General features: G+C 40.7%; 2 protein-coding genes across 5 annotated transcripts in view; both read right to left on the bottom strand.

Annotated features, from left to right (window-relative positions):
- The window catches only part of DONSON (DNA replication fork stabilization factor DONSON), a 21587-nt gene extending 20729 nt beyond the window's left edge, over positions 1-858 (bottom strand). For 2 of the 3 annotated variants that reach the window (XM_040484009.1, XM_040484008.1), the window contains exon 1: positions 498-858. In XM_040484009.1, the coding sequence (XP_040339943.1) occupies positions 498-806 (309 nt within the window). In that variant the 5' untranslated portion in view covers positions 807-858. The remainder of the gene's footprint in view (positions 1-497) is intronic. The other variant, XM_040484010.1, reaches the window with a different exon arrangement.
- A 585-nt stretch (positions 859-1443) lies between these two features.
- CRYZL1 (crystallin zeta like 1) overlaps positions 1444-14431 on the bottom strand; it is a 35988-nt gene continuing 23000 nt past the window's right edge. The window contains exons 8-14 of one of the 2 annotated variants that reach the window (XM_040484011.1): positions 12009-12142; positions 10618-10729; positions 7334-7432; positions 6167-6288; positions 5278-5383; positions 2512-2557; positions 1444-1983 (exon numbers count right to left, since the gene is read on the bottom strand). In XM_040484011.1, the coding sequence (XP_040339945.1) occupies positions 1884-1983; positions 2512-2557; positions 5278-5383; positions 6167-6288; positions 7334-7432; positions 10618-10729; positions 12009-12142 (719 nt within the window). In that variant the 3' untranslated portion in view covers positions 1444-1883. Of the gene's footprint in view, positions 1984-2511; positions 2562-5277; positions 5384-6166; positions 6289-7333; positions 7433-10617; positions 10730-12008; positions 12143-14431 lie in introns of both variants that reach the window. The other variant, XM_040484012.1, reaches the window with a different exon arrangement.

Below are 14431 nucleotides of genomic sequence, written 5' to 3'. Positions count from 1 at the left end.
AAAAAAAAAAAAAAAAAAAAAAAAAAAAAAAAAAAAAAAAAAAAGCCAGGCAATTGGGACCCCAGGAATCCTCAACATTCCTCCATCTCCAGAGTATTTTCGAGCGCGTCAGAAAGGGAGGCTCTGAATCACAGAGGGAAGGAGGGTCCCCAGTGATCGTCCCGTCGAAGTGGCCTTCCACGACGAGTTGTTCCAGGATCTTTCGGGCTGTCTCCCCACCGGTCCCTAACCCCCAGGAGGCGGCGGCCCGAACTCGTCCGTCCCGGGCCCGGCCGCGGGGGTGCGCGCTCAGTGCCCTCCGCTTCCCTCAGGACCGGCCGACGCGAGCCGCCCGCGGGGCGCACTTCCCACAGAGCCCGCCTCTCAGAGCAGCCCCTCCCGAGGCTCTGGGCCCCGATACCGCGGCGGCCACCGCTCTCCGCGCCCGTTTCGCCTCGAACCCCAGAACTTGCCCCAATTCACAGCCGAGTCCACTACGAGGGCCCCTCGACACTCACCGGGTCCTGCGCCTCCTGCTGGCCGCGGGGCGGCCCGTCGGGGGGCTCCGCGGCGGCCGGCGGCCGGTTGTCCAGGCGGGCGAAGGGGTTCCTGCGGGCCGCGGCCGGGCCGCCGCCGCCTCTGCCAGCAGCCGCCGGGAAGGGGCGGAGGAGCAGCCCGGCGGCCAGAGCGGCGCGGCGGGGCGCCGGCTCGGGCTGCTCCCTGGGTGAAGCGGCGGCCTCAAGGCTCCGGACCCTTTTCCGTCGGAGCCGCAAAGTCTCGGGAGGCTTCCTGAAACTGGGCGAGTAGCCGGGAACCGAGATGGCCATGACGCGCGGCGCTGAGGAGCCGGCCGGCCTCCCGGTGGGCGCTTCCCGCGCGCGCTGGCCCCGCCCCGACGCAGCCCCGCCCCCAACGCGCACCGAGCGCGTGCGCCGTCGGCCGCCTGAGCGGCCCCGCTCCCGCTCCCAGCTCCGGTCCGGCGTCCCGGCGTCCCTCGTAGGTCCTGGACCCTAGTCTTTTCGAGGGTACAAGTAGCTGGGAAATACGCGGTCCAGGGCACCGATGTGCACTCCCCTATCTGGCACCGGAACAGCTGACCACTGTTTAAATCCGAAGCAGGGATGGCGCGAGCTCAGGACTAGGCGCTCGGAGGAAAAGGAGACGTCACACTTGAGCCGCTGCTTCGATAAGCTTACGGAGGGCAGTGGCGACGTCTAGAGCTGGGGAGAAGGGCCTGCGCCAACATCCCCCTGCCCAAAATAGAGAACCCTGGCAGGAAATCAGCGCGGCCTCCTATCCCCCGGCGCACGCAACGCCACAGCAGCCCCCCCCCCCCCCACGGCCCCCCACCCCGCATACACTGCAGCTGCCGCCGGCAAGTTATGGTGATGGTGCCGTTTGATCCCGAGGAAACCCTGAAATAAATGAATACTTGAAAAAATTTTAAAGTGTCTATGGACTAGATCTTTTGAGATTTGAAAATATATTCAAACGATTAAATTACGACAGCAAAGGCTGGCTAAGGAAGGATGGTACTGAGAATGGACTTGATACAAAATGTTATTTTGACGTACCAAAAGACAACTTTATCAATAGAGTAGCGTGGCTTTTCTCAAAAGTAGTTTCTTCATGGAAAGAATTTTATAATCGAGACAAATGTATGGAAACGACCAAAACGAATTTCAGAATATTCCCTGTGGATGTTATAGAATTGTCTTGACCGTTTTTGTAATTTTTCAAATACTTCTCAAAAATTTCAAGTAACTTTGAGCATGTTGACTCACAGCAGGAAAACCAAACAACTTGCTTTTAACTTCCTTGACTTTTCTGGACAATTTCCAAGGAAACTCTGGCTTCAAGTATTGGAAGGGGTTTATCCGACTGATGTCTGAGAAAAAACAAAATTAAAATTGAACAACTTGCTTTTTTCTTCCTTGATTTTTCTGAACAACTTCCATGGAAACTTTCGCCTCATATAGTGGAATGGGTTCATCCAACTGAGGCCTGAAGAAGAATGAAATTATTAGAAAAGTTAGGTCAAGGTAGAGATGAGTAGAACACATAGGATGCTAGTTGACAACTGCTATAGTTCAACTCTATTATTTTAAATAATCCAAACAAACTCATCCATTAGTATTTCCACTGGTAAAAGTGGTTAAATTTTGAAGGGGAAAAATGCCTACTTTATCCACTCCCAGATCCAACTTTAAAAACCAAAACTGTACTTTTCCCTCTTCTCAAGCTATTGGTTATTTCACGTTGCTCTCGGAAGGGTGATGAGAAAAGCAAAGGTGGTGTGGTACCATATGGAACGGCATAAGGAGAAATCACCGGCCACTTCTATCTTAGGGAATACTTATTGGTGTATCACAAGATACACTTGGAGGAATACTAAAGAGCAGCTATTTAAACAAAATAGTAAAACATGGAGGCATTAAAGTATGCTGTGAATACTGAAACAGAAGCAGAAATGCTTGCCTTACCTCCTTGACAACAGAAAAATAAACAAGAGTGATTGGTTACTTAGCGTACCTAAAAACACCACTTGACAACTTCTCCATCACATCCTTTAAGATACGTAGCTGGAAAGATCGTTAAGGTGGCAATTAAGAGAGGGAGAACTGAACAAGGGAAGATGTTGGGCAGGTCACCCATTTAAGTTCAGCACTCTCAGAAGTTTGAGAATCTAAGTTACAGAAATACTGTAGGCTGTGAAGTTTACCTAGAACACAGGGAAATGCGGAACCGACCTGAGAGAAGTGGCGACATAAGAGGGCCTAAACATCTAAGGACAAGTGACGAAAGAAGCAAGCCTAATGCCTGGTCCTAAGTAATGACTAATGTTATCTCCAACCTGGAGAAATAAAATGGTGTCAGCTTTGCCTTTTAGCACTATGTATGATATTTTTAGTTAAAAAACAATTTTAGCACTCACATCTCTTATGTTAGGTGCACATTTATTTACTAAACTGGCCGCTAATTAGCTCAAAATTTGTGTGCAGAAAAGTTAAACTATGGTTTGTCGTGAAGGGAGTAAAAAATACTGTAAAATTAAGAAAAAAACATGTAGTCATTTAATTGAAATTATAATATTAGGATTGAGAGTATGTGATTGCTAGTGCTAGCGAATGACACATGCCATATAATCACACAGTTGGAAGGAGGTCTCTGTTAAATCACAAGCAGCAACTGGCTCATGTGTGAACCCACTGAGGGGTCCCCACAAATGAGGACTAAAGTCTGATTCCGGGACTTTAGAATTCAGGACTTTAGAAAATGTACATTAGAGGGGCGCCTGGGTGGCGCAGTCGGTTGGGCGTCCGACTTCAGCCAGGTCACGATCTCGCGGTCCGTGAGTTCGAGCCCCGCGTCGGGCTCTGGGCTGATGGCTCAGAGCCTGGAGCCTGTTTCTGATTCTGTGTCTCCCTCTCTCTGCCCCTCCCCCGTTCATGCTCGGTCTCTCTCTGTCCCAAAAAAATAAATAAACGTTAAAAAAAAAAAAAAAAGAAAATGTACATTAGAAAGCATGAACACAAACCATTTTATAGATTTTCTTAAAAAGGACCTAAAGAATATTCACATACTACAAATTCTCTACTTCTGTTAAACGAAAATGCCAACAGTAACTCTGAGAGAGTGTGTATAGGGAATTAAGTAACACAGGCAAAGCAGCCAGCCTAGCTACTGACATGGAAGATACAAAACACGCCATCTAATGGTACTCTTAACACATGGTATTCTCTATTGTTAACATCCCATGATATTCTTTTTTTAAGTTTATTTTATTTTGAGAGAGAGGGAGAGAGAGTGTAAGCAAGAGTGCAGGGGAGGACCAGAGAGGAGAGGGAGAGCATCCCAAGCCGGCTCCATGTTGTCATCATGGAGCCTGATGTGGGGCTCGAACCCATGAACCATGGGCTCACGGGCATGAACCATGAGATCACGAACTGAGATGAAATCAAGAGTCGCATACTTAACCAACTGAGCCACCCAAGTGCCCCATCATCCCATGATATTCTTGACAATTACAACATTAGTGGACAATTAAGTTGCTTAAAATTGAAATCTGAAGAATTCTTCTAGAGAGTTAAAAATTCAGTTTATTTTCTAAATTTAATAGAAAAATATTTAATCAGAAATATTTTAAACTCACACATTCACTACATTAAGGGAAATTTCCAGTTTTGAAATGTATTTTGTAGGGGCACCTAGCTGGCTTAGCTGGTAGAGCAGGTGACTCCTGATCTCAAAGTTGTGGGTTCGAGCCCCATAGTGGGTGTAGAGATTACTTAAAATCTTAAAAAAAGAGAAAGAAGTGTATTTTTTAAAACTCAACATATGCAGGGTACTAATTAAATATTCCTATTTGAAAGCTCTGAATTGTCATTGCTCTTAGAGGAGGTGGGCCTTATAAGTACCATATGTATATACACACATTTAACAAAAGCAAAGTATGATATTCAGTAGAGAGAAACTCACGGCTATGAAAGTGTCTTTCTTCACACACAGATATACCCTATTAGTAATAAGAACTTATATTTTATCCAATATATTAAAATTTTTACCAAGTGCAGCGGCCTTTAAAACAGTTACCTCCGAAGTAAAAGTTTTATTCTTAAGTTTGGCCCTGCTCTAAAGAGAATTGGACCATTCTTTTGGAACTGATTTCACATTCTCAAGATAGTATTTCATTACTTTCACCAAAACTGGAATGATTTGGCTTCATTCACCAGATTTTTCTCTAAATGAATTCCATAAAAAGAAAAAATCAAACCCATCTTCATTTGACCAAGATTTCCTGGCACTGCTAATCTTACAACACCCCACAAACTCTTTAATGCAGATAGGCATTCTGAAATGTCTTCTCTAATAGCTCCATGATAGCTTAGATTGAGGATGCAGCCTGTCAAGGTGATGTGTAATTTCTGTAATGACAAGTTGAAAATGAAACAAAATTTTGCATGTATCTTATGGTTTCTCTCCCATTCAACTCACAAACCAGCAAGACTGTCTGGGTGATTCCTGTCCCACCACTTTCTAGCTGCATCCTTGGGCATGTATTAACCTTTCTGTGCTTCAGTTTCTTCACCTGTGAGAGAGGGATAATGATAGTATTTACACTTCATAGTGCTGTTTCCATGTTTAAATAAATTAATACCTACAGAGCACTTGGAGTATTGTTTGCCATCTCAATGAGAGTTAGCTACTATTATTAATTATCATTATTAAAGAATTTAATGATGAGAGTACATGGTAAATTTCAAGCCAGAAACTCAAGTCAGTAGATAAAAAGGATATAAAGATATTTTCCCTGTTGTACATTTGACAAATTCCAAACTTCATCATTAAGGAAAGCCACCGTCGCTCCCTTGAGGAAAAGGCAATGGCTATCCGGAGGATCCAACTTGGAGAGAATACACAAAGATTGATCATTTACTGTGAGTTTAATAGCAGAAGGATGATTGTTATCTTGAGCCAGAAAAACTTCTATGCAAATTAAATACCCAAAGCACAAATAATCAGCACACAAACTTCAGCAACAATATGTAAACTGTAATGTTTTCTTTTCTAATTCATTGTCCAAAAGGCCATTGTAGAGATGACAGAGTGGTAGCCTGTGTGTACACATTCACGAGTGCACGTGTGAGCACTGAGATTTCTGGCTGCTACTTACCAGTTATCTTCATGAGGATGTCGGAAAATCAGTGAAGATTAATATAGAACTATGGTATTTGCATATCAACCACGATAGTATTTAATTTGAATACTGTTGAGAAATATAATTTTGGTACACAATGTATAAACACACGTACGTAGTAAATTCCAATTTGAATAACTGGGAAGCTGTCATAATTTTATATAGAAAATATTTTGGTACGTATATGTCAACAATGTTGTTACTAAGAAAAAAAAAAAAACACCTTATTTGAAATACTACTAAAAAATTCAAAAGTCACTATTTCCAAACCACTAAATGAAAGTTGAATGAACTCCTCTCCTAGGCACTATTTCTACATTTTGGCTGATATATACCTAAAGTAAAAAAAGAAAGCTACATTTCTTTGGAAACAGGTATAATTCAGAATTTATAATTTCTCTACATCTTGCCTCAAAAGACTTAGGCATTATTCTTTGTTAATTACATCCTTTTAGTGTAATAGTAATGCTTTATTGTTTCTGATAATACCTGCAGGTTTTCTTCTGTTGTTACCCAATGGCCTCCAACACCAAGAAGTGTGATGATATCATGTTTATGTGGTAGTAGTTGTAATTTTACAGCTGGTTCATCATCTTTACTATATAATCTCACTTACAAGGGAGTAGTTTAAAAAAAGAGAGAGAGAGAGAGACAAGAAATATATTTTATAGTAATCTGGCATTATTTTTCAAACCAGTCTTCTTCACTTTTTAATGTAGGAATGAGAAAGTTAGCAACAATAACACACAATATATTCAGACACCTTAAAATATACTTTTTGCATTAAAACTGGCCATAGAATTTACTCTAGATTTAATTTTAAGTAAAGTAACTAAAGAAAAAAACTTATTTTCATTTGAAAACCAGGCAAGGTAACATAACCTCTTTACTAATAACATTGATAGCTTACTTCTTTGGGAAAAGCTGACTTCTGATTAAGGAGCTCAAGATAGTCATACTTTGACTTAATGATTGGAAATGTATATTTGAAAAGTTAATGAAGCACACATTCACTTCCATTGAAAGATTTTTCTAAGTTAATTTCAAGTCTTGAAAATACTGGTTAAAAACAAACACATTAAGATGGTCACAGACATATTCATCTATGATTCTCATCACAGAAGATAATCTTAACAAAGTACGAACAGAATCCCTTGGCAGGCTTGTGAATCCTATCTTTCATGTGCAATGGCACTACCTAAGTGTGTACAGATTAGGTGTTAAATAGATACTACCTAACAAAAGTTCAAGGAATATAAAAATGGAACAAAATTCTGTACTTTTTTCCAAACAGAGATTACAGAAGTCAACCGTCCAATGCAGGGCAGCCAGACACAGCAGAACTGACTAAGCATGTGGCTGAGATCTGAACTAATGTGGATCATCTGGGAACCACTGAGATCATGTGTGTCCATTTCCCGTAGAGACACTTAAACTCCAATGCCTGTATTTTAGAGATAAGCATGTTCTCCCTTCCAGACAGTGTTTACAATGGTAATAAAGAAGCTCCAGTTTAAATAGAAAAGTTAAAAACAGAACATGACATCAATTTAATAAGTATGTTAGTAATTATTCCCTGGTTATATATATTTATTTTGAAATCCATCCATCACACTACAAAAATAATACAGACTACTGATTTAGTAAAGTACCCACCTCCAGCATCTAGGACAATATCTACTCCCAGGCCACCTGTTTCTTCTAAACAGCTTTCAGCAACATGGGCTTTCCCATTAGATACATCGATGACTCGGGCTGTAAAGGTCGGGAAGTCAGGCAATTGTAAGAAAAACAAGTTAATCTCTGTTCTCTGAAATGTGTTGAGTGGTTCAAACAATTACTGGATCCAAACTGTACTTTTTCTCTTCTAAGCCAACAGTGGTCAGATCAATTTAAAGTAAGGGACTCTTCTATTACATTAAAAAAATATACTGAACATTTTGTGGATAATGTGTTCCAAGGCTTGTCTGTTCAACAGAGGACTGTTCCCTATAGCTAAAAGATATATAGCCAGAACAGAGAATCTGTAAACCCCAGAGATACATATATTAAGGCAGAGACTGAAAGATTAAGCAATTTCTCAAGTATGTTTAGATTTAATAGAGCTTAAAGCTAAAAAGCCAAATATGTACTTGTGTGATACTTCTCTATTAGAGGCTGCTTTATCCTTTTTCAGTCATAGAAATCCACTCCCCGCCCCCACTGCCTTCCCCAGTTGTTCCCCAAAATGAAGAAAAATCATGAAGGTTAAGGGAACAAAACATGATTATTTTCAGCATAGTGAAAATTAAACTATTTTTAACTGGTTGCTTTAGAGTATTATATCAATAGAACAAGCCAATGAGCGAATAAAACAAAATCTCAGCTTTGAACTCACAAATGAAGACACAGGTTTATAATTTGTTTTGTATATTTTAGCACCTTTCCGTAAAAAAGAATTCCTCTTAGAGCTGCTCAGACTGGAGGTGTAGAACAACAGCGATCTAATATGTGGGCGACAGGGGTGAGCGTGGGGAGGACACAAGGAAAAGGAAACTGAGGCAGCCGGGAAGGGCAGGGTTTACCAGTAAGAAATCTTTCTCTTCAACAACACAGTTCATTTTCAAGCTCTTATAACTTTTTTCTCCAGTCCCTGCCTTAATCTTTCTTCTATGCCTTGGTTACCTCTGCCAGAAGCGTAATGTAACAATGGGAGTAATGTAGGCTTCAATGGTAGACAAGGGTGGGTTCAAATCCCACTCCAATCCTTTCAGTCATATATCCTTGGACAAGCTAGTTAAATTCGCTAGATGCTGCTCCCTGGTTCAGGAACACAGGGTTGATGACTTAAGGACATATCATTCACATTAACACTCAATGAACCTTTCCTTCCTGCCTGCCTGCTCTTCACATGTACTCTGCTCATCCTATTTTCTCTTCATCTGTTAGTTTTTCCATTCCTATCTTTTCTCCGCTCCTTGTTCATTTTCTTCAGTCTCTATTTTCTTTTTTCCTTCCATACGCACTGTTGTGCGGTCAGGTTTAATTTTCTCATTTTTTGTTGAGCACATTTTTAAAAAATTCCAGTACAGTTAACATACAATGTTAAATTAGCTTCAGGTGTACAATATAGTGATTCAACAATTCTATACGTTACTTAGCACTCACCACGGTAAGTGTGCTGTCAATCCCCTTCACCTATTTCACCTGTCTCCCCACCCACCACCCCTCTGGTGACCATCAGTTTGTTCTCTAGAGTTGAATCTGTTTCTTAGTTTGTCTCTCTCTTTCTTCTTTTCTCCTTTACACATTTGTTTTGTTTCTTAAATTCCACCAGTGAAATCACAGGGTATTTGTCTTTCTCTGACTAGCTTATTTCGCTTAGCATTATACTTTCTAGCTCCATCCATATTGTTGCAAATGGCAGGATTTCACTCTTTTTTATGGCAGAGTAATATTCCATTGCAGATAAACCACATTTTCTTTATACATTCATCTACCAATGGACACTTGGGCTGCTTCCATTACTTAGCTATTGTAAATATTAATACTGCAGTAAACATATGGGTGCATTTATCCTTTTGAATTAGTGTTTTATATTTTTTAGGTAAATACCCAGTAGTGTGATTACTGAATCACAAGGTATTTCCATTTTTAACTCTTTGAGGAACCTCCATATTGTTTTCCACAGTGGCTGCACCAATGTGCATTCCCTCCAGCAGTGCATTAGGGTTCTTATTTCTCCATATCCTCTCCAACACTTGTAGTTTGTTATTGATTTTAGCCATTCTGACAGGTGTGAGAGGATATCTCATTGTAGTTTTGATTTGCATTTCCCTGATGATGACAGCTGTTGAGCATCTTTTCATGTCTGTTGGCCATCTCTATTTCTTTGGAGAAACATGTATTCATATCTTTAGCCCATTCATAATTGGATTATTTGCTTTCTGAGTGTTGATTTGCATAAGTTCTTTATAAATATTGGATACTAACTCTATCAGAGACGTCACTTGTAACTATCTTCTCCCATTCAGTAGGTTGTCTTTTAGTTTTGCTGATTGTTTCCTTTGCTGTGCAGAAGCTTTTTCTTTTGATGTAGTCCCAATAGTTTATTTTTGCTTTTGTTTCCCTTGCCTCAAGAGACATATCTAGAAAAATGTTGCTATGTCAATGTCGGAGAAATTACTGCCTGTCCTCTTTTCTAGGATTTTTATAGTTTCACGTCTCACATTTAAGTCCCTAGGTTCACTTTTTTAAGAGCTCCCCAGTCTCCACCATGTCCTATTCATTATAAACTACATCTGAGCTGGGTTTTCTGTGTAAGTGGATCATCTTCCTTCCTAGTGTATCACAGAAAACAGACAACTTTAGAGGTATATATCACTGGGTAAAAGAGGTTGAGAAACCTACAAGGTGATACAAACATATATTGATTTATTGAGTAAAACAAAGAGGTATCAGGTACTGTGAAACTGTCAAAGTTCAGCTAATTCAAACTTGGGTAAGTTGCTAACAATGGGGCAAAAAAGAAAAAACACTGAGAAATGTAGGTTTAAAAAGAATAAAAATTAAAACTATCACTAGGTAAACTTGGACTTAGCGCAGATACTAAGTGCATTTTATCAGTGACTTTCATTTGGGAGTTTGTACTTTGTTTTACGAGTACAGCCTTTAAAGCGATATGCCTTTGGGGCGCCTGGGTGGCTTGGTCGATTAAGCGTCAGACTTCCGCTCAGGTCATGATCTCACGGTCTGTGAGTTTGAGCCCCGCGTCGGGCTCTGTGCTGACAGCTCAGAGCCTGGAGCCTGATTCAGATTCTGTGTCTCCCCCTCTCTCTGCCCCTCCCCTGTTCATGCTCTTTCTCTGTCTCAAAAAGAAATAAACGTTTAAAAAAAAAAAAAAAAGTGATATGCCTTTAAAATTTTCTGTTTAAAAGTCTGTGTTGAGTAATATTACCCACCTAGAGAAGGCCTAAGTCTTTCAAGGCATTGCTTGTCTTCGAGGCTGCCTGCTGTGGAAATCACTTTGGCTCCTCTGTGGTGTGCTAACTGAATAGCTATCATACCAAGTGCCTGTGTGGAAAAAAAAATACAAAATAGGTTTATAGATATAAGGCAGAAGCCACAGCTAACTTCTTTTATAGGCTGTTTAATAAAGTATAATAGTTTGAGTGCTACTTTAGTATAGTTTTTAATGTTATCTGATAAAATAAGGAAAAACAATATGGACAAGGTTGAGACATTTGGTTGACTCGCTTCTTCACAAGGAGTGGCAGAACAGGTGCATGTACCACCTGCTCTCACCCAGTATGGCCACTGCATGTAATTTCAAGATGGGGGGCTGCATTCAGACACTTGGCCTCAGAAAGAGAAAAATGGGCTTTTACGGGCCTTGTCAGCACGGTGGTCTAAGCTAATTTCACATTATGTGTGAGTCCAGCTACTTTTCTTTTAAAGATCAAACCACCTTCAAAAGATCCATCCTTTTGCTGACCTGAGGGGTCAGTTCAGGAAAAACCTATTATCTTGATGCTGGACATCAGGCTGAAGCCAATGACAAAGACCGGTCTGCCTGTTTTGCAAAAGAAAGGCAGGGGAAATAAGAATTTTCATTAACGGCCAGACAGAAAATAAAACTATAACAACTCACCCCAAGTTTTGTAACATTGTGTTTGTAACAGAATCTATTTTTATGTAGTTTTAATGTCTTGAGCTATTCTTTTGGTGGTACATGTAATATGTTGACATTAGCAATATTTTTTACCTTGTGTGATCCATCTGTAAATGCAATCAATACCTTATTAACATAAGTGTGAGGGATATACAAAATTGGTAGGGAGTTTTAGGGCATTGCTTCAAAGATTTCATGAGCTATTTCAGGCTTTGTGTAATAGGCATAAAAACACAGCTTGTCTTCTTTTTTAATGTACTAGCAGATTCAAAGTAATAAGAAACTAAATATACTTAAGAAGTTTTATCTCCTATTAATAAAGGCTGCCTATTTTCACAAAATGGGAATTTGGTAAAGAAATCAATGAATAAGCTGTTGGCAAAGAATTATATCAGCAAGTGGATGGCCTGTTTCCTAAGTTTGCTGGATTTTGATCTTTTTTTTTTTATTTACTTATTTTGAGGGAGACAGAGACAGCACAAGTGGGGAAGGGGCAGAGAGAGAGGGAGAGAGAAACCCAAGCAGGCTCCATGCTGTCAGCTTAGGGCCTGATGTGGGGCTCGAACTCACAAAATGTGAGATCATGACCTGAGCTGAAACCGAGAGTCAGACGCTCAACCGACTGAGCCACCCAGGTGCCTCAATTTTGATCTGTTTCTTAACAGAACTATTAGCACCTACACTTGCTCCATCCATTATCAGCACTGATTTTCCAGAAGAGAGATGAGAAAGATAATGCAGAGCTGTATAGGCTCGCACTCCATCCCGAATGGTTCCAGCGGCTTCTGTCCATGTAACTTTTTCTGGCTTGTGAACTGTCAGAAAGAACAAGAGTAAACAATCAGTTTGCAAGTCCCATTAATTCTGCCTCCTGGATCTCTGGATCTCTGTTTCTCTCCATCTCTGGCTCCCACCCTGGTGCTGGCCCAAGCCTCTACTCCTATTATCCTTACCTACATTTCGGTTTCTCTAGTTCCATTCTCACCCATACATAGTGCACCCTGAGCATAGGAGCTTGTATGTGTGTGCATTTTTTAAACATTATATTCTGAAATAAAACCCATGCAGGGGCGCCTGGGTGGCTCAGTCCGGTTAAGCATCTGACTCTTGATTTAGGCTCAGGTCATGATCTCATGGTTCGTGAGTTTGAGCCCCATATCCGGCTCTGCACTGATAGCACGGAGCATGCTTGGGATTCTCTCTCTCTCCTTCTCTCTGTCCCTCCCCTGCTCAGGTATGCCCTCTCTTTCTCTCTCAAAATAAATAAACATGAAAAAAAAAAGAATTACACATTAAAAAAACCATATGCAATAAAGTACATGAAACATAAGTACAGATGGATGAATAAATACAGAGCAAATATACAAGTAATCACCACCCTAACAGCCCACACCCCAACAGCCTTAGCCTGGTCTCTCTGGCCAGAGGCTGCCACCATTCTAACTTAATTTCTTATTCACCTTCCTAGTTTATGACCCAAGTATGCATTCCTAAACACTGTCATTTAGTTTTGCCTGTTTCTGAACTTTATCTAAACGGAATCATAGCATATGCATTCTTTTCTATCTTGCTTTTCCTCTCAGCATTGTTTTTAAGACATGCCCCTTTGTGTAAACGTGGCTGCAGTGCTTTCATTCTTACGGTGTTTTATGGCATTCCACTACATGAAAACACGTTCATTTGGTGACCCACTTTCCAGTTTGGGGGCATTTGTGTCGTTCTCAGTTGTTGGCAGTTATAAACAATGCTGTTAAGCATGCTCTCATATAAAAGATGGTGTTATGCTGTTGCATGGGTTTTCTCTAGGCTATTACTTGGGAACAGAAATCCCAGGTTATAGGTATACTGCCTTCAACTTTACTGCATACTGGCGAAGTGGCTGTATGAATTTATTTTCCCATAGCTGTGTAAACAGAACTCCTATTACTGTGAACGTCTCTATCAACCCCTCGTATTAGTATACATTCTTACCGATCATGTGGCTGTGTAATGGTTTCTTAATGTGACTTCAACTTGCTTTTCCCTCACTACTGCTAACGCTGAGCACCTTTCTGTGTTTCTTGGCCATCTGGAATTCCTTTTGTGAAGTAATTGCTCAAGTGTTTTATCAATTTTTCTGTTATTTTTGTCTTTTCTTATTGATTTATAGGAATGTATTTAATATCTATCTATCTATCTATCTATCTATCTATCTATCTATCTATCTATTCATTAGAGAGAGAGCACATGTGTGAGAGGGGTAGAGGGAGAGAAAGAGAAAACCTCAAGCAGGCCTCATGCTCAGTGTGGAGCCTGACGCAGGGCTTGATCCCATAACCCTGGGATCATGACTTGGGCTGAAATCAAGAGCTGGATGTTTAACCTACCGAGACACCCAGGCGCCCCTAATTTATAGGAATTTAAAAATATATTCTAGATGAATCATTCACTTGTTTATGTGTTATAAATATTATTTTCAACTTTATAACTTCTTCTCAATCTCTTTCATGGTGGCTTTGGAAAACAGAAGCATCAGAATGATCTTTTAAAAACATAAATAACATGCTAACATTGATCTGTTTAAAATTCATCAATGGCTTAACAACACACTCGAAACAAAATGCACTCCTAATATAGTTTAAAGAGCTCTATATGATCTGATCATTAAGCTGTTCCTTAATACATTTAATCATTAGGCTCTTATGCTGTACACCAAATGTGATTTTTTTAAAAAAAATTTGTTTATTTATTTACGGAGAGAGAGTGAGAGAGCACAGGCGGAGGAGGGGTGCAGGGAGAAAGAGAGAGAATCCCAAGCAGGCTCCATGCTCAGTGTGTAGCTTGACATAAGGCTCGATCCCACAACCCTGGGATCATGACCTGAGCCGAGATCAAGAGTCAGACGCTCAACCGACTGAGCTACCCAGGTGCCCCCAAATGTGGGCACTTAAGGTCAACTTTATTACACTTCCCTAGTCTTTACTAGCTCTTTCAAATGTTTTTCCTCAAAAGTTGAGATGGTACAGTACAGGACAGTGAGCATTGCATTTACCAAATGGTGCCATCTAGTGGGCAAGTGAGTACCTACACATACACGCTGTGCCATCTAGTGGGCAAGTGAGTAC

The sequence above is a fragment of the Herpailurus yagouaroundi genome, unplaced genomic scaffold (assembly GCF_014898765.1).
Source record: "Herpailurus yagouaroundi ecotype Mexico unplaced genomic scaffold, PumYag 162, whole genome shotgun sequence".
NCBI lineage: Eukaryota > Metazoa > Chordata > Mammalia > Carnivora > Felidae > Herpailurus > Herpailurus yagouaroundi.
Note: the sequence above shows the minus strand (reverse complement) of the source record. Positions and strands in the feature narration are given on the sequence as shown.